The sequence below is a fragment of the Tiliqua scincoides genome, chromosome 2 (genome assembly GCF_035046505.1).
Source record: "Tiliqua scincoides isolate rTilSci1 chromosome 2, rTilSci1.hap2, whole genome shotgun sequence".
Lineage (NCBI taxonomy): Eukaryota > Metazoa > Chordata > Lepidosauria > Squamata > Scincidae > Tiliqua > Tiliqua scincoides.
In genome coordinates this window covers 251,072,920-251,100,845 of record NC_089822.1, presented here as the reverse complement: position 1 = coordinate 251,100,845, position 27,926 = coordinate 251,072,920, and the positions used below count along the sequence as shown (strand labels likewise).

Below are 27,926 nucleotides of genomic sequence, written 5' to 3'. Positions count from 1 at the left end.
CCAGTGAGGCATGCACTGCATCCTGCGATGGGAAGGCAGTTACAGAGGCCTTCTCAAGATATGGGAATATTTGTTCCCTTACGCTGGAGCTGCAGTGTGGCTGCACTTTTGGTCATTAACAAAAAATAAAGGACAACTTCAGATACAACTTTGTGGCCTTAGAGCAACTGTTTTTTTCCCCCATGAATAAGTAGGCAGAGAAGCTCTTGGCTCACTAACTTTGCATGAACATCAACCAATAGTTTTAAGAATTGCTGCAGGTCAGAGCAGACAGTATTGGACTACATCAACCAGCAGTCTGGTCCAGCACTCAGGCTAAGGCTCTTTTGGGTGTTCCTTTAGAGCTTGTACAGTCTTGGTTATGCTGGTCAGATGTTCCACTATGCTTAGGAAGGTGAGGAAGGGTTGCAGGAAATGGCAAAAGGGGTTGGTTGTGAAACTTGACCATTCTGATCTTGGCTAGTATGGCACTCTTTGCCAGGAACACATTACAAATTGTATCAAAAGCAGGATTACAAACATGAAGCACATTTACTTGTCTATCAGATTGGCAGCACTTCACTCATCTCAGCTGAAGCGGTCTTCAAATGAACTACAAAATCTTGGACAGCAGCCAGCCCATTTCTCACACCAAGCCCCTTAATTATTATTTTAAAAAGAGCAAACCTCAATAGGTTATTGATAAGCAAGCAGGCTTAAGGATTGTAACTAAATAGCCAGAATAGTTTTAAAAAGTGCTAAAACCATCATTCCAGACTCCAAACATCTTGCTACTGTTTTAACAGAGCATTCTGTTCCACTGGCCTATCACGTCTTGTCCTCAGGTACGATAAATCACTGTATTTACTTGTGGCAGACAGAAAAGTACTGATTATATCATTGGAAAGACACGAGTTACTTGTCGTTCAACATAGCAAAACAGTGCTTTGGCATTAGTCAACCTGTTGTGTGTATATTTCAGAAACTAGAACTACAGAGGATTATATTTTTAGGCAAACTTCTAAAATGTGTCCAACTGGCACTAGATTGGAAAGTGGGTCGGAATGACAAGAGTTTAGAAAACTAGGGAAAAGACAGTGGGGTTCATATGACATTTTACATTTTATGGGAAGGGGAGGGGAGAAAAGTGATGTTGACATTTGCTTGTTGAGAAACAGTGACAGAAAATGAAGTGTGCTGGGAGAGCAAACTAGTCTCCCAAAATATACTCAGTTTGCTTAATGTTACCCAAACTAAAAGTATAACCTAATTTATCCATGGATTTTTTTTTACCTGCAGTTTTATCTCAGAAGGGCCCTTTAAAGGAAAACAGTCATTTAACAATAGCCTCATTAATGAGAGAGGGCAGCCAGCTGACAATCCATCAATCATTCTCTCTCCAGGCACTTAGAACAGCTTCACTCCAAGGCAAACAACCCCTCCCTGCCCCCTAAGCACATGAAAGAAAGATAATCACTTTACATTCCTTCCCAGGGCTGCACTCTGGGTGAAGGGAGGGGGTCACTGGCTCAGCACCTGGAGAGAGACTGATTGATAAATTGTCTGCCTGATGACTCTGTCTTACATCATAAAGGCAAGCAAGGCCATTTTTAAATAACTGAGCAAAAGGACATTGTTTTTTAAACGTATTTGCTTTAATGCAATTTTTGCCATCCATGTGAGTTCTGGGAACAGGACCCTTGCGAATAAAGAGACTCAATCTGTAGCTTGATTTTAAAAATGTCTACTAGGGCATATTGTTTTGGATTTTGTAGAGACTTAGAATGGCATGAAGTCCACAGACAGAGGACACATATTCATGAAGGCTTTAGCAGGTTCTGTCCACACAATCCTGAGGGCTAAATTCTTGATTACTTACAGCAATACCTTGTACTTTTGACTGGTTAGGGACCATAGCATGGATGAAAGCTCAAACTGGATGAGAGTCAAAGCAGAGCCTTATTTGGCTTGCAAATTGATTTTGGACAGAGGAAAACATAAATAGCTATGTAACATGTGTAAATGCATACAAAACTTCAATAAATAGCAATAAAAATAGATGTAAGAGTGTCCACAAGCATCATGGAAGGTTGGATGAAATCGGACAAAAGAGCACATCAATAAAATTTGAAATATGGTTATGACTGAAAATGGCTGGAAAAGGTTCTGTACCAGAAACTAATTTAAATCAGTAAACTTCCCTGCATGAACTTGCTGAACACACATAAAAAGGAAGTAGTCTTTGAACAGGTGTCAAAGAAAAACTGTGCCCTAGCCAACATCTTCTGGCTGTAGGTGAATTAGCTTTATCAAGGAATTCAGTAAAAGCCTGTAATCCCTCTTTAAAGAGGATACAATTTAGGTTCACTATCAACAAAGAAAAGCCCAGATTAGTAGGGTTAAATTAGATAAATTTTTCCACCATGTTTATTACTAATGTACAAAATATACAAAACATAGGAGACGTTCTCTTCCCCTCAGCAGAGGAGTTGCTGCACCCACCTCCAAGGAGAGGGAGAAGAAAGATGTAGTGGAGAGTACACATCTTGTGAGACAGTTAAAAAAACCCACAACCAACATCAATGTAATCAGTAAAACAAAAAAAATTACCCCCTAAATCATTAGAGTCAAGGTTGAGTTTTCATAGAAAACAGTTTGTAGGTTTCCCCCAATGACAGCCTTAGCACCAAGGGAAATCACATCTCTGCAGTCAGTGAGGGGTCACTGCAGGGGGTATTTTACAAAGGGGAGGGTGGGGTGCTGTGGGTCAAGGGGCCATTGTGCAGGTGGCAGCTGTTGAAATGTTCCCTCCTCCTAATGGACCTTTAGCCAAGGGCAAGAGATCCCTCAACCTCCAGTCCTACAGAACACAGCCAAATGATTCACAGGCAGTTGCTTCATCCCTACCCCTGCCTCACACGCATGTTCCTAAAAGGGCAGGGTCTTCCTGTTGACGCCAGCTGGTCCTCCAGACTGAAGCAAAAGTTTTCAGTGTCGGCCTAGTTCCTGTGGACACAATACAGCACAGAGCCCAGGTCGGGTTGTGAACTGACGCTTCCCCTTTTCCTTTGGTGATTTCACAGGGATATTTACACAACATGGGTTTTTTAAACCCCCCCTCTGTAAGTCTCTTGTGCTTTCAAGTCATTGTGGCCTCATCGCCCCATGGATGGAAGGGAGAAGGTGCCTCTCAGTGGCTCCTCTTTTGGGGATGTGGAAGTTCATCAGTAGCAGCAGATGCAGGAGGAGGGGGCAGTCCCTCCCCTTGCCCCAGGGATTTAACGGGCCTCACAGAAGCCATAAAAAGGTGGATGCAGCATAAGTCTGAAGTGGGGGCTCAAGCCCCAGCGTCCATGACACGGGAATGTGCGCTGATACCACAGTTAGAAGAGATGGGGAGAGGGGACCGGGTCCTCGTGACTAGGGCAAGGGTGGCCCATTCACTCCAGGGTGGTAGAAGGCACACTTGTTCTCGTACCTGCAGCTGCCTTTCATCGTAAAGTGGCGACACACGGGGCGCATGGACCTGTCTGCAAGGCACAAAGGGAAGAACAGGCTGATCAGCTACTGCAGCAGCAAGATCCAGGCACTTCACAGACATTCAGCACTCCCAGCATGTACAGCACTCCCCCAACCACCACAGACACCATCAAGAACCCAGCATGCAAAGCAGCACTCCTGACTAAGCTAGATGAAGGCGAAGATTAAAACATTAAGTTGGCCAAACCAAGATTTTAAATGGGAGTGTATATCACAAGGCAGGGAGGAGAATGGCACTCAGGAGCACATGTGAGGAGTCAACTCTTTTGGAGCCAAAGGAAATAAAGCTGCCAGAACAGCTGTCTCCTCCAGAGGCCCTTGCTCTTGGCTTCCGCAGTTGCTTGCCTCCCTGTGAAACTCTACATGTTCATTCAAGCTCCTTCCAAGTCCCACCCCCTGGAGACAGAATAATCCTGATATTTACCTCCTCCATGACCGCCTCCGTGCCCCCAGCCATGGTCCCCCGGGTGACCTCTGCCGTGGTCCCCTGGATGTCCCCTGCTGTGGTCCCCAGGGTGGCCTCCTGGATGTCCCCTGCTGTGGTCCCCTGGATATCCTCTGCTGTGGTCCCCTGGATGACCGCCTGGATGTCCCCTGCTGTGGTCCCCTGGGTGGCCTCCTCCTCCGTGACCTCCATGGCTGCCACCGCTGTGTCCACCTCCATGGCCGCTGCTACCGCCGTGTCCCCCATGACCACCACCACCCATATTGCTGTTGGGAGGTCCACCCCTGCCATTGGAGGGGCCACTGTTGCGCCCACCTCCTCGTCCACGGAAAGGAGGTTCTCCACCTCTGCCACCACGGCCACGGTGGAAAGGACCAGGGCCAGGTCCTGGGCCAGGACTGCCACCTCTCATGCCTCCATGAGGACCACCACGCATGCCACCATCAGGAGGATCCCAATATCCATCGTTACATTGAGGAGGAGGTGGGCCCATCATCCGAGGCCCACTTGGCACAACAGGGCCTGGGGGCATATTAGGGCCACCTGGGCCCCCGTGTGGTCCTAGAAAAGATAGAAAAAGAACACAGTGAGCATGAATGGATCAAGGCCATGCCCATCTAGTTCCCCCACAACCAATTAAAGAACATTCCTCAGCACCGCACCCATCCCAAGGGCAGCTGCACGTTCCATGGTAGGGTCAGCTTGCCTCTACTAACCAGGCATCGGCCCCGGTCCTCCAGGAGAGAAGTGCTGCATATTCTTGGGTCCTGGTGGGAAACCATTAGGAACTGGCCCAGGTCCTGGTCCAAGTAATCCATGTGGTACTGAAATGAACACACAGCAGATGTAAATCAGTGAAAGAAGAGATTGGGGCTAACCAGTGAAAGGGGGTCACATCAAGTGCCTAGACTAAGCCCAGCAGGAAAACCACTAGCCTGCAGGATCCTGAAAGACAGAGACACATCCAACTCTGGTACAGTCTGCTTTAGATGGGCAAGTTAACCATCTGTTGTTGATTTCACTAGATTACAACAAGGAATAAGGCAGGTTGACCATGCCTTATGAGAGGTCAGTGCAGGGGAATATGTGTTGCACATGGGAAAGTCACACTCTGCAGGTCTTAGTAGAACCTGGAGTCAACAAGGGGCCAGATTACAATCATCAGGGAACACCTCTCTTACCTCCTGAAGGAACCGGTCCAGGCTGACCCTGCAAGTTGCCCAGCAGGTGCTTGATCTTGTCAGAATAATCCGGCTGCTTCATCAGCTCTTCTGTTTTATGATTATTTGAGGTGCCCTGTAAACAAACAGAAGAGAAGCTCTGGGGATTAGAGAAAGCCATTGTTGGTCTTGCCCACCCCCATCCCTATCTGCTACACTGGCCTTGTATATGCCTCTGCTTGGACCTGCTATGGGGAACTACTCTATATTGTGACTGGCAAGACAAAGGGCCCTGACTTAGATGAGAAAAAGGCAGAAATGGGTTCCAGGAAAGAATCCCATCTACTGGCTTCTCTCCCTGCAGCAAGTCTCTACAGTAGAGGAGATTTCTGGGTCCAGTAATTACACCTATTTGAAGGTGTCAGAGTAAGAGGGACTCTATGGGAAGGTTTAGCCAAATAGGCATTTGGGGTACTGTACTGCGTGGAAGGCAGATAACAATGAACCATGACCCTAGGCGAGAAGAGCACGGGGTCTCTCTTCTCAGGTCAAATGCAGTTCATATTCCTGCTATTTCCCAGACTGCACTAAGGCAGCTCTAATTACCATGATGGAGGTGAGGATCTCTTGTACGTTGATGGAGGAGTTGGGGTTGGGGCCCTGAGGGTTCTTGCCTGCCCCCATGCTGCCCATGAGGTTGGCCAGGACCGGGGGCAGCTTGGAGCCCCCAGCTCCGTCCGGAGACTGCGAGGCGGTGGTTGGGTCGAGTCTGTCCTCGTAGGTGGCCTCATCCATGGAGCAATCCTGAGAGAGGTGACAGAGGAGACACAAGGAGTCAGGAGGGGCTGGCTGCTGGGGAGCTGGCTGCTCAAACCCAGGGGGAGAGTGGTAACCAGGAGGTGGGGTGGGGGGCTGGCTGCTCTACCCCGGGAGATATCAGCTGTGCTTTTGAATCCAAAGTGTTCCCCCTTTTCCAGCTTGTTTCCCCTACACAGAGGGGAAACGGAGACATAAAGAGGGGGAAATGACACAGAGCATGGGAATTCTAGTATCCCTGTCCTCAAGGACGCTTTCTCAGAGCCGTTCAAATGCCCTGTTTTAAGAAAAAGTCCTTGCCCTAGTCCACAGTGGCAAGACAAGCCCTGACTGACTACCACTCCCACTCCTGCCATACCCATAGAATTCTCACTTGCTCTCAGAGCAGGGAATCGAATATCGGGGGGTTGGGATGCACTTACCTCATCCAGAGGGATCAGCTTGGGGGGCACTGGCTCATAGGACTCTGGGTCAGGTTCATGAGGGCTGTCAGGAACACTGAAGACAGACAAAGAGAAGATTGGTCTGTGTTAATACATGAAGTGAGGAAGAGACCGAAGAGCTCGTCACTAGGCCTGCAACTCAAAGCAGTGGGGAGTGCTGGAAGAAAATTTAGCCAAGATTTGAGAAATTCCCTTTGTTCTCCTTTTAACTCCACTCTGCACTGCAATCTTCTGCCATCTTATCCTGTGAAGCTCCACCATTTTGTGGTTTTATTGCAATATATCCTTTAGTCATTGCAAAATCCTATTTCCTAAGCGATATCATGGCTCTACTACCAGCTGTCACAAAAAAATGCCACTCTCTTTAGTTAAGTTCCATCAGCAGATGGGTTATAATGGTCATGCAGTATCAAACCCCCCCCCCCCCAAGTAAGATAGTCATGGTTGAACTTGGGGTTTGGCAAGCCCAGGACTCTTCAGGATTTAAAGAGAATCAGACACAGGCAACTACAGACAGGTCACATCCTGCCCTATACAAAAATACTTTTATGTTGCTTCACAGAAAAACTGGTTGGACAAGCATTGCAAGGATCTCAGATAGCATGGAAGAAAATGGATGGACAGCTGAATGTATTGTCCAGATGCTGACAGAATAGGACTAGCCATATAATCTCTCATAACGCCACCTCTTGGTGGTCCCCAAGGCCAGTCAAGATTTTCTCTGCTTCTTACAGACTATGGAACTAAGCTCTGGTTCTATTTGGAGCATTTCCTGTATGGCCCATTTAGTCTTATGTTTCAAACAGAATCAAATCCAGCCCAGCCCCAAAAGCCACCCACTGGAGATACCAAGGACTGAGTGCAGGCTTTTGTATGTGCAAAACAAACACTGAAGCCTGCAGGACAGTTTACTCACCTCTCCTTTGAAAGAAAGAGTTCCTGTAATATGCCCTTCACGCGCTCCGCTTGGGTGAATTTCTCCTGGCTGCCACTTCCTGGCTGCACCAGCGGGGCAGGTAAGTCAATGGACTTGGGGTACGCCCAGGGAATCTTCTCCTCCATGGTATCATGGCTGAGTCGACGAGCAGTCTCAAAAGCCTCACGGTCCTTCAGCATCTCTCTCTTAGCTGCCTCCCCAAAGTCCTTGATTTTATTCACATTGACTGAGAGGATGAAACCAAGAGGAATTTGTGGTCAGCTGCATTCAAGATATGGCAAACACCTTGCACAATACAAGGCTAGGAAGCCTCAGAAGTCTTAAGTTCTTTGCCTGACACTATTCCCTCCACTGTGACCACTTTTGTATTTAATGAAACAAAACAAAAGCAAACAGATTTCTAGCATGCTGCAGCAAAGTACAAAGGTTGATTGTGGATCTGCATCTGTCCACAATGGACACAAGAGAAAGAGTGGCTCTAGAGAGGATGTAGGAGGTACCTCCAGCCATGTCTTTTTCAAAAGAACCTGCTTACTAGTGGACAGATCAGAGAGTCCTAGACTCACTGGAGATCAACATGGAGAATGCCAGCTCTCTTCTTCTCTCCCCCCTCCCCTGTGGGAGTACACAAGGTTTCTAGCCTTCATAGTGGAAAACTATCCTTGTCAGGGTGTGACCAAAGCCTGCTAGAATATCAGAAGTGAGAGGAGTAGCTGAATGATACGTTCCTATTGTTTCATATCAACTGACCCATCACCCATCTCATAACCAGACACCCTTCAATGAGGCAAGCTACTCACCTCGCTCTGTCTCATCCAGTTCAAAATAGAAATATTCCCGCAGTTTGCTTTCCTCTGGCCAGCTGACTGTCTTCTTCTTCTTGCCCTTCTTCGTTAGCTGTGTTGACTGGGATGAGTCCGCTGGGCTCTCAGCTGGCTTGGGATCCAGCAAGCCACCCTGTTCAGAGGAGTCTGAAAAGGCAGAGGACACAAACCTCAGCAACAAAAGCTTTAGAGAAATAAATTTATCATTTTAACTGTGCTCTCAGATTCCGACTAACTGGTTTGAGTTGTCCACAGTGGCATGAATGCAGCCTGACATACGTGGAGGCTTTCTGGCCAAGGTTCGGGAGATATGAGACCAACACCCCTCCATCCCATAATACTGGAGATGCCTTCTTTCTCTTCCTTACTTGTTTCCATAGGCTCAGGAACCTCCACAGCTGGCACAGGAGTCCCAGGTCTATCCACATCCATTGGATCAGATGCAGGAGCAACATCTGGTGAAGATGGCTTAGCAGCACTGGTTTCTGGGGTGGGTTTCCCTTCAAAGGGACTTGGCTAAGAAATGAAAACAAAAAGAGCCGCCGTTACTGAGTAAATTCCTGAACTCAATCATCACTGCCTTTTATGCTGACACCAGGGGGCATGGCATTTTTTGAATGTATTTTAATTCGGGATCCAGGTTTTATTGTGTTTATTGCTAACCTCTGCTAACTGTGTAAGAGACACTTTTTCAAGAGGGTGCTCCTCTTTTTTTAGCAGGGGGAGAGTAACAGGCCCTCCTCACCCCAGGAGTGTCTTTTCGAGTGGCTGCCTGCTGGTGTTCTTTTGCATCTTTTTATATTGTGAGCCCTATTGGGACAGGGAGCCATTTAGTTATTTGATTTTTCCCTGAAAACTGCTTTGTGAACTTTCTGTTGAAAAGCGGTATATAAATACTGTTAATAATAATAATAATAATAATAATAATAATAATAATAATAATAATAATAATAATAATAATAATAATAGTGTTTTTAAATGTCTTTATACATATATGTACATTTTATGTTTTTAATATGGTTTTAATTGTGAGCCGCCTTGAGTGTCCTTCAATGGATAGAACGGTTGGATATAAATAAATAAATATATAAACAAACACTACGTTCCCTAAACAAACACTACGAGGCCCTACGTTCCCCCTAAAAAGATAGGAATCCTGGCTTAATACATATTTAACTGTCTTACCTTAGCTGCTGTAGGAGACAGGACTTTCTTTTTCTTCTTGATTTTGATCCCTGGGACAGGGGCAGAGTTTAGGGCATCCAAGAAGCCCAAGCCTTCCATAGCTGAAGGGAAGTTGAAAAAAAAAGTTGAAAGCAATTCAACTTCAAATTAAACTTCAAAGCAATTCAATCAAAGCCCTTAAAGATGACATTCAATCTTGGCCACCATTCCATTCATGAAAAGGGGCAGAATTCTGGAGTTCTAGCTACTGCCCACCTCTGGCGCATGCTGCAATCAGTTTGACTCTCTTCCCATAAGCTTCGATAGCAGTAAAGGCTGAGGCTGTACTCCCTGCCACCCCCACCCCTATAATCCTGAAAGAGACAGAGCAGGATCTCTGTGGAGCAGGCTGTAAGAGTTGGGGGGGGGGCAATACTCCTAATGAAAGGAACAAGACTAAGCTAATTTGCAGGGCCTTGGAGTAAGCAGGAGGAGTAATTCACCAGCCCAGGATACCTCCTCCACCAACAAAAGGATGATGACAGAGCTGTACAATATATTATAAGAGGGAGACACTTACGCTGTGGGGGAATGATTTTCACTTTAATCTCTTTGGTAGCATTGGGAGTTGTGTTGAGGGGCTTATATTTCTTCTCAGCAGGTGGGTTGTCCCCGGTTGGAGCAGATGTGCTATGCAAGGGAAAAGATAAACACTCTCAAAAAAGGAAAAGGCACTGGATTGATCCCCAGCATAGAGGTAATAGAATGGCAATTCCCATCAGTCTAAAGAGAATTTCTCTCCCAGTAAGCATATGCTTTGAGTTTTCTCTTGGAAAGTGTGGGATAATTTTAGAAATATAAATAGTTACATGGGCATAATCAGTAGGAAGGGAGAAAGTTTAACTTAGTCTGACCAAAGTCTTGTTAAGGCTGCTGGACCTAGCGGAGATCTCAACAATTTACAGGCTAGAATTTCCAGCACACTAGAAAGTCTGGCACAAAACTGTAAGGGTCTGAGAGAAGGTGGAGGTGGAGCATAGTAAAAATAAGATGGCAAAAATTGCAAGGTTAGGCAAATTAAGAGCCAGAGGGGCGCAGGTCCTTTTTCATGATCGCGACAGATCCTGAGTCTGGGAAGGAGGGCAGGAGAACATCAGACATCTGAGATCTCAAGGTATTCCCTGGAAACAGATCCTGATGATCTCGAGTCCCTGTCTTCAATTACAACCTCTCATTTGCCATGGATATGGACCCTGTTCCCACCAACTCTCCCCCATACAAAGAGATGGAGCAGAACTCAGGAAAGTGCTGCTTTCTTAACAGCTCCCATCTACTCCTAAAGGAGGAAGGAATCATTAAACTAGAACAGTGTTCTCTAAACTTTTCAGCTGAAGGGCCGCATAAAATGTCTGGCACAGTGTTGAGGGCCTTAAAAATAATTAAATATAAAATTTAAATAAATACATTAGAGATGGAACTTAGATGAATGAATAAATGAATGGGCTAAAATGTCCAGGACTTCTCCAAGCACGAACACAGACCAAGAAATAAAGCACACACTTAAATGGACCCCCATTCCCCCACAAGCATAACTTTGGTTGTGTTTGGTCAACTGGGCCAAATGCTCTCAGGGGAATCAGAGGCTGGCCATGGGCTGGATAGAGGCTTGCCGCAGGCTGCATCTGGCCCTCGGGCCCGAGTTTGGAGACCCCTGAACTAGAACACTCTGGGGTTCAAATCCCACACTGAGTGACAAATTAAGCCATTTCTGCCCAATATTGCATATACACAACAGGGACCAAATGTGTACACCTGTGGGCCAGACAAAAATGGCTTAATAGGAAGAGACAGAAGGCAAGGAAATCTTTTCTATAAGGCCATAACTAGGACACAAGAACTACCTCTGTCTCTTCAGTGGTATCGGCTTTAGGTTGTATTTATCCAAGGTTAAGGATGCATTGGCATTCTTCTTCACAGGAAGGAGTGATGGAGTCTCCATTTCCAAACCTGAAAATCAGAAGCAACAGCAGCTGTTAGAGCTATTTCAAACAGCAACTCCAAGAATCCCTCTGGAGGCAGGGATCACCTCGCCACCCCAAGGCTATAAAGGCAGCTGCTTCTAAAAAGAGTTGATGAAAAGCCACATACACCAGACCAAAGTGCACACACATAAACAACATACCGAAGACACTCCCACAGATAAGTAAACCCCACAGATAAGTCAACCCCACAGATAAGTCAAGGGCAGGTTTTGAGCCAACAATCATGGAATTTTCTATGACAGATAAGTTGGGGGTTAAACTTAGGGGGGTGTCTGACTATAGTTTTGTCTGATTTTACCCGAGGCCAGATCCTGAAAAATAACCTACCACTAATTGTTACCTAAGAACAGTAGTCTTCAATTTATTAAAAACCATAGTAAAAGATCATAAGATACATTTTTATTCTTTTTTAAATTCTGGTCTTCACCACCTTTTTGTAAACACTATCAGAGTAAGTGCACTGTAAACTACATACCAGTAAAACAGTGGTTCCCAACCTGGTATTCATGTACTCTCAGGGACACTCAACAGGACCTTTAGGGGTACTTGAAAAAGAATTGCATAATGGCAGAAAAAGGCAGGCTGTGCTCCAGAATGCCTTGCAAGGTAGGAATGCCTTGCAAGGACCAGCAAGGCAGGAAGGGAGGTAGCTAGTTGGCTGTGAAAGCCCCACCAATAGCTAGTTTTTGGTCATCAATTCATCTATGAACTAGTGATTGAAAACCAGCATAGTAAAAAAGCTGAAACATAATATGGAAAGTGATCAATCACCCAGAATTTCTCAGCACACTTCTGGTGCAAAACACTGCAAAGGGAGAGTCTTCTGTTCTTCAAACAGATAAAAAGAGCAAACACTGTGATGAATACATGGTCTGGGTTTTCATAAAGAGGAGATGCGGGCTTGTATTATTATAAACATTTTGCTAATATGAAGTACAATTTATGGAAATGGGCTGCCAAGGGATATGCAAGTGAAAAAGGTTGGGAACCACTGCAGGAGATCCATGAATCAAATCCACCTTTAAGGTGGACATGAGGAGAACCATGAATCAAAGAGGTATCTGGTGTGTTAAGCCAGAAGCTCTACATACAACATACAACCCATAACACATAAATGAGAGTGTGCAAATCAATTCACAGCAGAGAGATGAGATATTTGCAAGCCTTTTTACTCAGAAGTAGACCCACTGCTTTCCACGGGTGTTCTTAACAACAGTATTTATATAATGCTTTTCAACTAGAAGTTCACAAAGTGGTTTACAGAAAAAAAATCAAATGACTAATGGCTCTTAAGTAATGGTGTACTGAATTGTAGCCTGGGAAGGAGGGTCCCATCCTGGTGTTTCAAAAAACAGACCTGCTTTGCAAAGCATTTGCAAAACAGAACCAGGCTGCAGCAGAAGGAAGGCGAATAAAAGGTTAACTTTGGCTGGAATGTCCCTAGAAAGTAACTATAGCAACTAAGCCTGAGCTGAGCTGAGCAACAGAAACTGTTCAGAGTTGAAAGGCTCTGTCCTCTGACTGACCCGGAGATAAGGTGAAGTGATAATTAGAGCTTGATTACTTGGCAAAAATTTCATGTACTATATGTGAGTATCTAAGGTACTTACCAGTAGATCGGAACTTGGCATGGCTAGGTGCTGTGGTGCGTAGAGACTTTGGCTTTTCTTTCTTCTTCTCAGGGATTTCCTCAGGCTTGGATTCAGACTTGGCCTCCTGAGGTTTCTCCTGAACTGGTGCCTTACTTTTATTCTCCTCCTTCCGCTTTTTCTTATCTCGCTCTGCAAAGAAGATGCAAGGTCAGAAGCCCAGGAAGGTTCATTGCTCCAAAGCCTTTCAAGACAGAGAGGAGTCTCACTTCTATAGCTCAACCTCCAATTGGAGCTCCAACCTAATCAAGTTAAGGGGGGGGTCTCCTAGTAAGACGCAAACTGGAAAAGGACTCAGTCTGTCACTATGTAAGAGAGTGCTACACAAAGCAGCATTAAATAAATATATTCCTTCTATCCCATCTAGAATACAAAACTAAGAAGAAATACTGAATACATAATAATTACATGGTCCCATGTCTCTTGAGAAATGTGGAACATAATAAAAAGCGGAGGGTGGAGTTTTACTCCCAGTTCGGCCATTGCAAACCTACTTGGCAACAATAGTGCAAACACTGGTGAGGAAGCACCGACCAACTCACCTGTAGGCTGTGAGCTACTTTGGGAGCGGATGACTCCCATCCAGTCACTGACCAGTATGGAAGCCAGTCTGCGAAGCTCTGAAAAGGATTGAGAGGGAAACAAACACAATAAATTGTTATATAATGACCTCCAAAACTGAGAGCAAGTGTGTGTGTCTTAAAATCATCTAGGATGTTATGAATTTTTACCTTCATCCTCACTGGATTTGCTGAGCTGTTTCACCAGTTTGGCAGTATTGTTCTGGAAGAGATTGGTGGGGCAGGGGGAAAAAAAGGTTAGCAGATAGAATGAACAAAACCACTATACATATTTTTTTCTATCTATCCTAGCTTTCACTAAACATTAAACAGACTGTAGCAAAATACAAATGACAAAAGATCAAGTTCCTCCAATATTGCACCAGGGCCTTGGCTTTGAAAAAAAAGACATGACCTAATACAAGATGAAACCTTATGACCTACACACAACACACAGCATTCCTCTCACTCCAAAACTGCAAAAGGCGTCAAATGCTGCTTCAGTAACTAACCATTTTTAGATGATCCACTGTAAGGGGCAAGTGTTGCAAAGTGAGCAGAATCTGCTGAAGAAGAGGGACATTGTTGGATGCTTTGGAGCCAGTCAGCCAGGTGTTGAGGAGCTTGTAGCCACCAACCTTGATGAATCTGCAGAGAAAGGCACACATACATGCATAGTTCAGCCAGTTTCATTTACTGGCTTTGTTCACCTTTCTTAGTAAACCAGGTTGCAATCAGCACCCAGGATGAAAATGTACTTAGAAAGCTAACTTTGAAGCCAAAGACAAAGAAACAAGGCAGGATTGCATTGATCCAGAATGCAAACATGCTCAGAGCACAAAACTCTTTGCTTTAATTGGAAAATAAGGTTGTAGTTCTCACTAATAGGAAGAATCCTTGAAAATCTATAAGAAATATCCTGAAGATTCAAGAAGCAAATGAAATTTTGTTTTTATGATTTCCAATGATTTGGAGTTGAAACTTCAGTGTTTGGTCCCATCACCTCTTTCCCTGGCAATTATTTATGGATCCAATCTTTGCTTGCATGTGTCTCCCAGATCTTCCTTATTTTTTCCTTCCTTCCCATTAAGCTAACAGGATCCCAGTGACATGAAAGAATTTGACAACTGGAAGCTGCATACAATAAACCAGGGGTGCCCAAACTCCGGCCTTGGGGCTGCTTGCAGCCCTCAAGGATTCACAATGTGGTCCTCAGGGACACCCCCGTTTCCAATGAGCCTCTGGCCCTCCGGAAACTTGCTGGAGTCCGCAATGGCCCGATGCAACTGCTCTTAGCGTGAGGGCGACTGTTTGACCTCTCGCGTTAGCTGTGGGATGAGGGCTCCCTCCACTGCTTGCAGTTTCACGTCTGTGATGCAGTAGTGGCAGCAAAGAAAAGGCCAGCCTTGCTTTGTGCAAGCCCTTTATAGGCCTTGAGCTATTGCAAGACCTTCATTCATTCATTTAAGTTCCACCTCTAGTATATTAATTTATGTAAACTTATGTAAGTTTATTCAAATTTTAAATGCAAATTAATTCTTTTTTTCCTCCGGCCCCAGACACAGTGCCAGAGAGATGATGTGGCCCTCCTGCCAAAAACTTTGGACACCCCTGCAATAAACCTAACAGTGGTGTACCAATTTGCTTAACTTGCAAAATTAAAATATCATAAATGCATCCAACATCAAAGATTGTGCATGTACAGACCTCCACAAAGCTGAAGTGACTCAACTAAGATCAAACTGACAACTAAATACTTTTAAAAAACCTACTCAAAAAAGACACAATCTGTATTCCGGTTTGTTTTATGACATTTTCCCTTTCCATCCTGGTCAAGCCCCTATGCCAGTGGTTCTCATACTTTTAGTACCGGGACCCACTTTTTAGAATGAGAATCTGTCAGGACCAACCCGAAGTGATGTCATGATCAGAAGTGACATCATAAAGCAGGAAAAATTTTTACAATCCTGACAATTGTCCTATGCCATACAGGAAAGTATGAAGCCCTGTCCAATTCCCTGTTTTAATGCACAGAATCTCACCATTGCCTTGCCCCTAGAACTAGATCCCATTCCATTTCCCAGAAACAGTGATCAGCTCTTACTTTGAGAGTATGTCTTGTGCTCGAGTCTGCAACAGGATGTTCAGGTAAATACAGCGACTAACCATCTTCTGTGCATCTTTCATTAAGCTATAAATTGAAAAACAAAAACAAACTTTCAGTTCTAACGCCAGTTAATTTTCCCCAAAGATCAAACTATTATCCATACATTAGCGTTTGTGAGGCCCCAGAGAGAGATCGATCAAGGTGTTTGTCAAGAGACACTAAAATTCAATTTCTGTGTCAGTGTCTAGATTTAACACCAATAACTTGAACTACCGTGTTTAGCACAGTAAGAGTGGAGGAAGACTTGAAGGGAGAAAAATACTGGAGAAGTATTCTATTAAAAAGGATTCCCTTCTTCACAGGCACTTTCCCAATAACCCCTACCTGCTGTTCTTTCCACAAGAATAGCTCAGGAGCCATAGGAAAACAGTGTAATGAAACCCAAGGTTTTCTTATGGCAAGACTTCACTGTCACAAGTTACACCCTTAGACACTTACTTGAAAATTTTAGTGATGCCTTCATGCGTCTTGATTTCTCCATCTTTGCCAAGGAAACAGTCCAGTCCTTTCAGGAGTTCTTTCGGATCTATTGGTCTGGAGCCCATGGCAAGAAATTCTGTTAGAAGACAAGGAAGGGGAAATTACAAAAATTACCAAACATCTTCCCAGGTGTTTTTTTTTTTTTGATGCCCTAAATGCAAAGTATGATCAATTTCCACTGAATATGCCAGCATCTATGGCTTACTGAAGCAAAAGTATCTACTATCATACCTAAATAGATATTTTGTTCTTTATTTTTCTTAGTCTTCAATAATGCTAATTTATTTGGAGACAGCAGGCATCTCCCTCAATCACATATCCCAATACTGTTTGGTTTCCAAAGTACAGGATTGGTTGGTGGAAGATCTTCAGAGGCAGCGCAGAGATCACGGCATTTGTGCAGATAAAACTATTACCATATTCTCCATGACCTTTGACCCTAATGTGTTACTACTTAAAACCTACTTTTTCTTTAGTCTGCAGGTCAGCAAAAGTGATAAGATTCATTTTGTTGATGCAACTGAGATGAATTGATGTTTGGAAGCCACAACATAAGCTCTATTTTCAGAGCTTGTATGTACCACTAAGGATATCTTGTTTCCTGAACATTCTGAACATAATAGGATATTGTTTTACAGGTCTGCCTTATTGGGAATACAGCACTCTCTGTTCATGGTGCTTAATAGGGTTTCACAGGCAAAGTAAAAATGATCTGGTCAGATTGTATGAATTTTAGTTTTCTTTTCTAACCGTTACCATATAGGTCAGGCATATTATAGAAAAAGTGTGGTCTCTAACGTATACCTAAAAATGTTAAGATTTAGACCAGTTAGAATATCACCAGGAAGTATGTAGAGCCAAACACTTTAAAACTGTTTTATTTGTGATAATTGTATTTCCAACAGCCACACTTCAGACTACCAATATTTATTTTAAGAAGCACAAGACACACCAAGTCCTGCATAAAATAGGAAGACATAGAAGATGCTTAAGAGCACTAAATAAGCATCTTGTGCAGTGCAATATTCCACTGTGGCTTATATGGCAACTTGGATCCAGGAGCTCATGTTGTCCTTTGTCTCATGTAACACTGTAACTTCTTATTGGTCTGCTGCAGCTATTACAAATGTAACACCACAATTCACTGTTACACTGGAACCTTCAGATGATACCCAGACTTAATTCCACAGCACTCATTCAGTGCTTGTGCACATCAGTGCCCAACACTACATTGGGATCATGGCAATCACCATGCTACAAAGTTCCACATATGCTTCTAAATATGTACTATGCTCATAAGTGAAGCATAATGCACTTGGTTTTTAGTTGTTTGTAAACCATAACCAAGTATACAAGGTTATTTTTTTTTAAATTACATCTCTACTAATGTACTCAGAAAATAGGTTCAATGGCATTTTCTGGGCCAATCATATGGCTTGACAGGTAAGTAAGTTTAGCAATCCACAATGGCTTTAGCTAATCTAATTTTGGAATGCCAGTATGACTACATCAGTAACTCAGGGATATGCTATGCTCTCATTAAAAACACAAAACTTCTACAGATCCACACCCAGGAGGCATGTTAGTTTAAGCACCTGTTACCTGTCCTAGTGTTGAATATACTTCTTGACTTCCAGGCCGTTAAAATTTTGAGATAAGCTGCTGTGCCATGTTCCCAAATAGTACCACAATTATCAGGAATTGGCATTTTAAGAAATTGTAGTGGGGAAAATGAAGGGCATAAGCCTAACTAGGTCTACTCAGAAGTCCTATTTTGTTCAAGGGGGCCTACTCTCAGGAAAGTGTGGTTAGAATTGCAGCTGAAATAGTTCCACTGGAGTGCAAATGATTCAGGGATGTGCAATATACATGACTCTTCCCTAGAATGTGCATTATGCCACTGTAACTAAGGCACCAGCACTTTTTCTTACAGCAGCTCCTGGTACAGAAACATAGGACTTACAAATATAAAAGCCTACCAGCTGGGACTTTTTCTTCCTTCACACTGAGGTTGAATAGGCTCACCCATTTTGTAAACTATAGTTCCATGATTTCGAGTGCACCGTTTGTATTATACTGAAGTGTAACTAATTTCACTGTGGACAAAATGCTGGCTGTCTGGTAGAAAACAGCAGCTATCCTACCAGGAGCCACCATTCTACTCCAGCAGGCTTTCTATCAGGAAAGAAACGTGTACTGATGGGCAACTCTAGCCTTTGCAAGCTTGAGGCAATTAATGCCTGCATTGTTATAAACTGCACTTGTAAGGAACATCACCTTTGTATTCATTACTATGAATTCAAGGCAGCTAGATGTGGCATGTAAAATGAATTTGACAACAGAGGTCCAACGTACTGTTCATTACATAACTTATCAGGGACTGACAGTACTGCACCTCTGCCAGGCCCATTAGTCACATGTACTGCTTCAGCTCAACGAGACAAGTATTGTGAAGTTTGTCCTGCTGCTGATAATAAACTGAAAAAAGGAAATATTTTACACTAAAACATCTTCAGTTCTTTGGAAACAGGAGACTGGATTCTTCCAGAAGATCTTCTCTTCTCATGGGTGTATCGATTAGGGTTTTTGAACAAGCACATCTCCACTAAAACAGCAGGGGCTAAACCTAGGTGTGGCTCTATGTTCTTCAAACTTCTTGAATTCAGTTTAAAAAGCATCTCCAAAGGTTGCTGGAAACAACTTATTATGCAGTCATTTGCAGGGAATAAAATCCAAGAGCAACAGGCAGCTGGGTAGGGATAGAAGCAGGTGTTACCAATTTATGGTTGCTTGAAGAGGTTTTTTGTGTGGCTTCAGTCCAGTTGTGAAATATTTGCATTGAAGATTCACATTTATGAATTCATCTTGTGGTGAAGAGGCCAAATAACCAGTGGGCTTTGGAGACTGAACTCCCCTTTCACCCCATAATATGGCCTTCCACATACAAGGCAGCAGTGCAGTGGTGAAGAAAACTTGCACAGATCTTGCTCGGGCTCAGACTGCTTTGGTGGTGAAGAAAGGACTTCAGTCTCCAGAGCTGTCAATCTGGTACTATCCAGCACTACATTCCCAAGAAAAATTCAAAAATAGAAGCGTTACTTTGGGACAAAATTTGTGTCATTTTTCCCCCCCAGATGCACTGAGATCCCTGTAAACATTCTCTTGGAACTCTAAGAACACCCATATCTAAGATATGAATAGATGTGGCTATACAGCCATTGATGAAAAGGTCAAACATATTCATTCCCAAGTGAAATGAACCCCATGTTAGGTGGTTACTGTGCCTCATAGTAAGAACAACCTGACTCATTCAAATGGTCCGTAATGCTGCTACACCTGTGAATATTTTATGCCCTAAAACAAGTGCGGCTTAAAGTCTCCCTCCTGCATTTTATAGGCTACTAACAGGCTAGGAAGCTGTAGCCCCCAAAGTATGCTGCTTTCAAACTGAATCACCAGTTTGGAAGATCACTGCACTGTATACCTGGTAAGCCTAGGTATCTGAAGAAAAGTCCATTCTCAGAATTTTCAGCCTCCAATGAGTTAGGAGTTTTCATCACCTTATTAAGTTATATCTGTATGCATTTCATTAATGCAGTCATTTTTCAGTCTTTAAGTTGGATGTTATAAGACTGACATCTAAAAAGTCACAGAGATGGCTTCTAGGTCTCTAGAAGTCAATACACCATTGTGAAAATTAATCAGAACCGAGAATAAAGCTGTGATTTACCAAACAAGTGTCCTGTGATGACCTAAAAATATAATACATTGCTGTGTAAATTTTCATGAGTTTATGCTACATTATACTTGCTACCCTTTAAGATATCACAGGACTCTTTGCTGGAGTTTCAGAATCACCAGGCTATCACTGGTTAATTTTTTCAGTATAAAAATACAACTTTGAAACCCCATCCCTTGTAAAGCAGATGTCCAAACGACCACAAGAATCTGCTTGCTCCTGTTTATATTTAAGAATTGTTTTGTTATGCAGCCTTCATGCTAACAAAGCATCTGTCTTTAGTCTTGATATTTTTTCAGTTTTATTTTTGTGCACATGCCCAAACCTACAGTGTTTGAATTGCAAGTACTATACCATTATTTTCCAAGTTAAGTTGACCTTGCCAGTCATTTATTTGCATGTTTTGGGCCAAGTCTCTATCAAAACCTTACGAAGGCAAGGGCAATAAATTCCCAACACACTAGCTATGACTAGGAAATCATTTAATACTGTATAAAAGTTAAGGGATGTTTCTACACACTGCATTACTACTACTTTGCTATGATCCAAAATTATGATCATCATACTCAATTAGTCTTGACAAAAGCAAGTCAAGACAGTTCAGTTCTATCTTTACAGACAGTTCTATCCATGTTTATTCAGAAATCCCACTGATGAGAATGGACTGTCTATGCATGCCCCACTGATGAGAATGGGCTTTCTATGCATGCTTATGTTCGCAAGCATAAACAGGAACCAAAATATGAACACTGGACCCCACACTGAGAACTGGGTCACTTTATTTGCTCCTACATTTAAGAGTCTGAACATTTAAGACAATAGCCAACATTTTAGATTGTTTATCAGTTCAGACCACTCACACTATGAATCAGATTCTGACTAGTAGAGATTATGGAACTGGCATTGTCAGGTTACTATCATGGATTGAAAAATGGAAAGTTATTTTTAAACATAGTAGCTGCAACCACAATTCTCTCTTTTGGATCAGAATTGGAAGCAATATTAAACACATTGTCTAGTATGGGTTTATTTGCACTTTAAAAAAAAATAGCAGTTGCCTGCTGTCTAGATTAGAACTGCAGTGTGGATGTAGAAAGTGCATCTCTGTGCCATCCCCTATAGCAAGTGGTTATACATCCCGAACAGCAACAATTGGTACTCTTTGAGGAGGGGTTTTAGCAGGAAACCCCTACCTCAATGTGGCAGTATTTAGCTGACCAGCATGTAGCTGCTATTTTATATTAAAAATAAATTCCAAACCAGAAAATGATGGATTGGCTGTCACATTTAGTTTGTTCTACAGATCTGATGGCCCCCTTTTATTGCACCTTTCTAGAACTATAACCTAATTTGCACAACATAGCATTTGGAGATTTACCTAGGCAAGGCAACCTTAACTAATAAACCAAGTCAGGGTTATGCAAGCTGTATCATACAGGACTACCAATGAGCACATCAACAAGTTTCAGATACATTCTAAAGAGATGCAAGCTGCCACATTCTAATATATGCTTTAAAGTTACCATTAATGCTAAAAGGCCTACACACACTTACTTGAGAGCAAGCCATATTAATCAGTTGCCCAGTGGTTTTAAACTGAAGTGACATATTAAGAAAGTATTAGGCAATGCATATCCAAGTTAACATCAAAAGAAGCATTTCTCTGCCAGACATCTGATTCAAGGAAAAACCAGCTAAATGACCATATAGTTTCACAGCTGAAATGCAATTCAACACACTAAGTTAAAGTCCCAAACATGAAGACAAGTTGGGAGCCCATGACAGCCAACTTTCTAATCCTAAGCCTCAAATGAATTATGTTTGCTATGCCATACTACAGTGCACAAAGAGTATCACTTACAAGTCTATCCATCATAGAATTTTGAACAGTAATTCATCTCTTGGGCAGAAGTAAAAACTGGCCATTGTGCAGAAGTAAAAACTGGCCAACTGTAATGCTTCTCAAGAGCAGTACTTTAATCCCCACAGGAGCATTTTCATAGCTCATCATCTGACCCAAACAGGAACAAATTCAACCAATGTGGCTAAGAGTTTAAAAACTTAGCTCAACACGGAGTTTATTATTATTAGGTATACTTATAAATTTATTCTTACTAGGAAAAGTTTTGAACTAGATAGATTCTATTCATTTCAGGACAAGTATACAGGGTCCTAACTTCTCTATCAGACTAACTTAAAAGCTGCATGCAACAACCAGGTAAACATACCCAGCATGAAACACCTGCTATGATAAACATATCCTACTTCCAAGCAGATCATTCCCAAAAGTGTTACAAAAGTACTAAAGTTTAGAATAACTGACTCTTCTAAAATGGCTTCAGATCAAAACCTTCATTTAGTAAATATATGAACAGGGTAAAACAGGTCTTACAGACTTACTTCTTGAAATGACAATTGAATTTAGCAATTTAATCACATTGCTTGTGACCTCATGCCCCAGGATTAGAACAGATAGCCTTAAGAGAGATTATGAGTACATCTGCCCTCAACCATGCCAATCCTATTTAAAAAGTTCACCAGTTTCAAGATTAGACATGAGAGAAGAATTAGAATTTAAGTATTCCTCATGAGGCTATACATCTCAGCATCCATCAGCAATATATTCACAAACTAAGAAATGCTTCCAATGATGCAAACTAAGAACTGTGTGCAACTATTTAGAGAAATTTAGGAATTTTAACATTCACCATTATAATAAGTTAAACACACATGTTATTTTTTATACTATATCCAAAGTCATTTTCTGGAGGAAAAAGGGCATACATTTAATAAGGCTGTCAGTTAAGTAGAGGTGATCATTGCTTTCATGTTAGCTGGCATAATAGGAAAAACACTCAACAGAACCCCAATTTGCAATACAAACACTGTAGCCTGTTGTATATGCTGAAAATAAAACAATGTTAATTGTTCTGAAACCTGTGAGATGATACCCAAAGTTTCATCCCCAATTCACATTACAGAAAACAAAAAGCAAAGCTTCAATTCAGTTCTAAAGCAAAGGATGTTTTCTTGGTGGGGGGGAGAAGAAAAGCAGGGCAGAGGGGCAATGCAGGGAATCTCAAGCAGTCCCTAACAAGGCAGTCACTTCAGAAAGCCTTGTCTTGTCAAATGGTAGGCTGTCAGACGTCAATCACCTATAGCTGCCTGCCCCCAAATACATTGCTTTGCTCATCAAAGAATCCTGTATAGCTGTTTAGGATCTCTAGTTTACAGTTGCTGAAGCAGAAGTAACATGTAGGCTGTAACAGATAGCTTCAAGGCCCAAAAAGGAAAGAGATGACAAATGGGTAAAATACAGATAGTGACAATGGAATCATCACAAGCAAAGCATGTCTACTCATCTATTTAACAAACTTTCTTCAAGTGCTCCAATTCACTTGAAAATGAGCTCTCCAGGACTGGACTCCAAGGGGAGAGCGTCATTTGGTACTTACTTTTTAGAGAATGGAATCAGGATTTAATCCAATAGACATCTTCGTATCCTACAATTCTATTAATACATGTTAGCAAAAGTGTTTTAAACATGTGTTCCCAAGGGAATTACTAAGTAGGGGCAGTTGACATTGCAAACCTCCCAGAAAATACACTCTCTACAAGTACTTCTGCTTCACTTTCTATTACTCAGTTCATTATTGTAGTGTGTTGAAGATCTCCAAACATTTTTTCCACCCTAGCTAGTATGGAGAAATTGACTGTAGTAATTAATAAACAATTGCACTCTAGGTCAGCACTTCTGGAGTTAAGATGAGAATCAACCACCAGCTCTCAATTGATAATCACAAAGCAATGACATTAGAGGCAACCCTCCCTCCCATGATATTTTCTGGTTGAATTTTCATCTGTACTTTTAACTGAGACAATGAAACCCCAAGCTTGGAGCCTACTTTTTATGCTTCTGCACCAAATGACACATTTTAAAATGGTGCTAAATTCTAAAGGAGGAGCAATGTCAAGGCGCAATTCTGAACAGATATATTTTGAGGTAAAACTTAACTGATGGGGCCTTTTATAGCATCATGCTGCTTAAATTTCATAAATCCCACTCCTAAAAGGAAGCTGGACTCTTACATGGTGGATTTCAGACTGGTTTCCTCAAACCTAATCACACTTACTTAAAATTAGCTCCAATTAAATTTTCAGCTAAGCATGTCCAAGACTGCAGAAACTTTTCCTGGTTAGCATAAAGTGAAAAGTTTGTTAATTTTCCTGTAAGACTTCTCCTTCTGCTTCACATAATATGAAAGTAGACTGGGAGGACTGAACTATAGATCAACTTTAAGACAAGGTTTTAGATCAATCCCAGGATTTCTTTGACAGCTCTTTTGAGGAAACAGAAAGCTAGAGACTTGCTGCTGCCTTGTGGAAAAAACAGTATAAAGGAAGCAGGACCAGCTTTCAAGCTGTGTGCTTTATACTACATGCACAAGACCACTGTAACCAGCTTGCCCCAGTCTTGTGACATTTCATTGCCTCACCAAAGTGGCTGACATAATAATGTCAGCGTAACAAATGGCAGATGAGCCAAGTCACCAGGGAACAGACCAACTGCAAAGACTGGCAGCACAAGTCTGTTACTGACCAGTTGCTTTTTTGCAAGTTTCTAGAATTCTAAGTAAAACAATGTTCTAAAACCATTGTTTTTTCCTTAAAGTGAGAGAATCTTTCAAACAATGGATTTAAGGGGAGCCTTATTTTGTTTGTTTCATTTTCAATAATTCTGAAGGAAAATTTACAAGCCAGGCCATTGTTCTCGATGGAACAAACTACTAGCAATTAATACACTTGTATTAAGATTAATTGCTTGATTTTCAAGTTCAAGTTTAACAGGTCAGACACTGCTAGTTTCTAGCAATTTTTCTGTAGCTTGTTACTACACACAGGACTAGACTGAGCAGTCTAATGTATGTTTTACTGAATATACACACATTTGTCCTATTTTGTCTGAATTTAAATTGTCTAGTCTTGCTGCATGAAAGTTGCTCATTGTCCAGTAACTGTTCAGTTCAGTTTTGAGATCATTTCATCTCCAAATAGCATGTGGATACATTTGGAAATTTAAAAGAACACACTTGTCTGCAATGGGAACCATTTGGACATGCAACCAAATTTCTCAGACCCTCTTTTGAAGCTGCATTTTGCCAAGTTTACTCCTTTATTAAGGGTGCCATCTTAACAGTTTACCTCATTCTAGTCCCCAAAACAAAGTTAAACTGATAGGGGCACTGCCTCAGACAGGGCACCTTGAGATGTTCTTCAGCTGAAGTAGCAGGTACTCAGATTAACAATATCAAATCTCATAGCCAGAACTGTCACCAATTCACTAGGGAAGATTACAATGTGAAATGCTACCACCGGAGATGTAGATGGAGGCATTAAGTTCTGCTTGATGGAATGTTTTCCCCCTTGAACAGTACCAGCACTTAAAGGGGAAAAGGTCACAGGGGCAACATCTCTTAAGTGCAATTTGCTGTTCATGCAGCCCCATTTAAGAAACCAGTCCTCCAGTTTTAAGGAACTAACCAAGTTGGGGGAAAAGTTAGCTAGTGTCCTCAGCAGATTGGCAAACATTTAACACCCTTAATAGCCTGCATGCATTGGTAGGTGTCACTGCATGGCGTTGACAATGGAAGAGAACAGCAGCAAAAACAAAAAAATTAAAACAAAGTGGTCTGGAACAGAAATGAAGGTTGTGAAATGTAATTAATACCAGAAAGATTTTGCTTACCAGGTGGAATTGTGGCTGTTCCCCTCCCTTTGATGAGGTAATACAAGTGCTGGCTTCCCTTTTTTTCCTAATGATAACTTCTTTCCTAGTACATTGTACAGGAACTGTGGAATGTGGTAAATTAATACAAAACTTATCTCCCTGGCCCCAAACACTTGTGTGCATGAGGCCAGAGAAAATGCAGAGTATTCCCACCCCAAACCTTTTATCATTAGTTTCAGCATGTGTCCTTGACACTTGCTAAATACTTGGGGTCCAGTGGTAGCATTTCATCTCAACAATTTGACTAAAGTAGGAAACACTTCGCTGACCCATCCCACCTCCAGAGGCCTAATAGATTAAAAGGGGGGGAAGAGGACACAAAACAGTTTGCTGGCCTGATAATATACTTTTAACAAAATTTGTCTTGACACAAATACAGATGAGAAACACGGAGATCACTGAAATCCAAAGCTCTCACGTGATGTTGAAACCTAAAAAGAAACCCAGTGGATTTATGATCATACTTTGCACTTATATAGCGGCACCTAGAGATTTCCTATAGATGAAGTGGGAGTGGAATTTCATTAGATCGTTTTTAGAAAAGTAATGAGGGGAAGGATAAACCAGTTCTTCCCCTCCCCCGCCAACTCTCCTTTCCTCCATTTCATGATTGCTTGCTCCAGGCTCGGCAAGCTATTCAGTGGGAGGAGTTTGCGACAAGCTGCTTACATCAGCTCCCTGCCCAGCAACCTTGTGGGTTCTCTTGCACAGGAGGAAGAAGAGGCGACGCCATTTTAGAAGCACAGGCGATTAGAAAAAAAGCAAGAGACTACAGAATCTATTAAAAGGAAAACTATAGCAATACAACCCCATCACATATACAAATTTGTATTGTATTATGTCAGTTCTATAAACTAAAACCTATTTAACATACACAGTTAAGGAAAAAAACTACTTCTTGTCAGCTAGTGCTGGAGATTCAAAGGACCTCTCATTATTCACTGATGCAGTTAATAGCTCCCCCTTGTTTCCCCCTCCACACATGGGGGAGGTAGGAGATGGCAGTAAAAATGGAAACATCCTGCAAACCAAAGATACAATGCTATTGTCGGGGACAAAGATAAAACAGCACTGCCATATTGCTGGAGGAGGGAGGAAACAAAAGGACGAACATTTTAAAAGCACAGTAGATCTCATCAGAGTCCAATAGACCTCTACTTTTCAAGGAGGGTTTTAAAAAAATATATTGGACTGATTTAAAACGATTTTCCCAAGCCATTTTGCAATCTTTATTTCTAGATTGCCAGGGGTTTTTTCCCCCACAGTATTACATTCCTACATATACATTATTAAAACTTTCAAGTTTAAAAAACACAAAAACATTGACAAATTTAAAAATAGACCAGTCTATGACAGATCATCCTGTAAACAGACTCATTGCTGGCTACTACCCAGAGTTATTGCTCTCTTTGTCCCTTCGATTCTTACCCCGCAATCTTTATGTACAGATTGCTTATTTAGCTCAATTTCCACGTCTCCCACACAAAGAAGTAGTACTTTATGGCCCAGTCACCACCATCTGTTATGTGGGAGCTCATTAACCCTTGACAGTCCTGGAGAGGATGGATTATCTAAGAGACCATCATACTCCTTATAAATATGCATTTTGGTGGCAAAATGCTTGCGTCTTAAGGGTTAACACCTCAAACAAATCCCACTTCCCCTCCATTTTTTTTGGTCTTTTCTTCGGTTAGCTCACTTCGACATGGATGAATTTTTTTTTTGGTCAGTTGGTTGAAAATGCGACACTTACTATCCAATTATTTTTCTCGACGACAGCGCCTCAAGGTTTAGCTTTTTTTGGATTAAGCTGTGTTATTTTTTAAAGAAAAAAAAATGAATTTTGATTTTCTCATTTTTAAAAATAGCAACTTTTTTTTGGATGGTCAATAAGAAACAAAAGTTGCTTGAATAAAAAAAAGACCAGGGAAGGTTGTTGCTAAATATTAATTTTGGATTTTTTTATGTTTTTTTTTATAGTGGCAGTTATCTCCTTCAGGTCAAGAAATGTAAACAGCTTCCCCAAGACAGGCGATCAGAAATGTAGCTGGCTTTTTTTGTGTGTCTTCTCAGAGGCGTAACTGTGGGGGGGATTTTTTTCCCCTTTGGCTTCGCGGAGCAAGTTCGTCCCGTGTCTCAAGACCAAAGCCAACCTGGAACAAGAAGAAAAAAAATTACAAAGTTAAGCTTTTT

At 42.1% G+C, this 27,926-nt stretch overlaps 1 protein-coding gene across 3 annotated transcripts; it reads right to left on the bottom strand.

Moving 5' to 3' along the window:
• Positions 1-512: 512 nt before the first annotated feature.
• Positions 513-27,886, bottom strand: PPP1R10 (protein phosphatase 1 regulatory subunit 10). Of its 3 annotated transcripts, XM_066614719.1 has the most exons (20): positions 27,487-27,886; positions 16,165-16,282; positions 15,664-15,750; positions 14,072-14,207; positions 13,731-13,782; positions 13,542-13,619; positions 12,961-13,131; positions 11,210-11,315; positions 9,889-9,998; positions 9,330-9,430; positions 8,513-8,660; positions 8,121-8,291; positions 7,300-7,546; positions 6,363-6,438; positions 5,731-5,928; positions 5,146-5,260; positions 4,681-4,788; positions 3,944-4,525; positions 3,458-3,509; positions 513-2,985 (listed from the first exon to the last, which is right to left on the bottom strand). In XM_066614719.1, the coding sequence occupies exons 2-20, from the start codon at positions 16,269-16,271 to the stop codon at positions 2,979-2,981; spliced, it is 2,652 nt and encodes an 883-aa protein (XP_066470816.1). In that variant the 5' UTR covers positions 16,272-16,282; positions 27,487-27,886; the 3' UTR covers positions 513-2,978. The 3 variants fall into 3 exon arrangements, with proteins under 3 accessions (XP_066470816.1, XP_066470815.1, XP_066470817.1); XM_066614718.1 differs by having other exon boundaries at positions 513-3,509; XM_066614720.1 differs by lacking the exon at positions 5,731-5,928 and having other exon boundaries at positions 513-3,509.
• Between the last annotated feature and the right edge of the window lie 40 nt (positions 27,887-27,926).

Bases quoted from the DNA above. Each gene is read 5' to 3' on its own strand.
- PPP1R10 (XM_066614718.1), bottom strand. From the start codon at position 16,271: ATGGGCTCCAGACCAATAGATCCGAAAGAACTCCTGAAAGGACTGGAC. The intron at 9,999-11,209 runs GTAGTTCTTGTG...TCCCTTGCATAG, and splicing joins ATACCACTGAAGAGACAGAG to CACATCTGCTCCAACCGGGG. The intron at 9,431-9,888 runs GTAAGTGTCTCC...ACTTCCCTTCAG, and splicing joins GAAAATCATTCCCCCACAGC to CTATGGAAGGCTTGGGCTTC.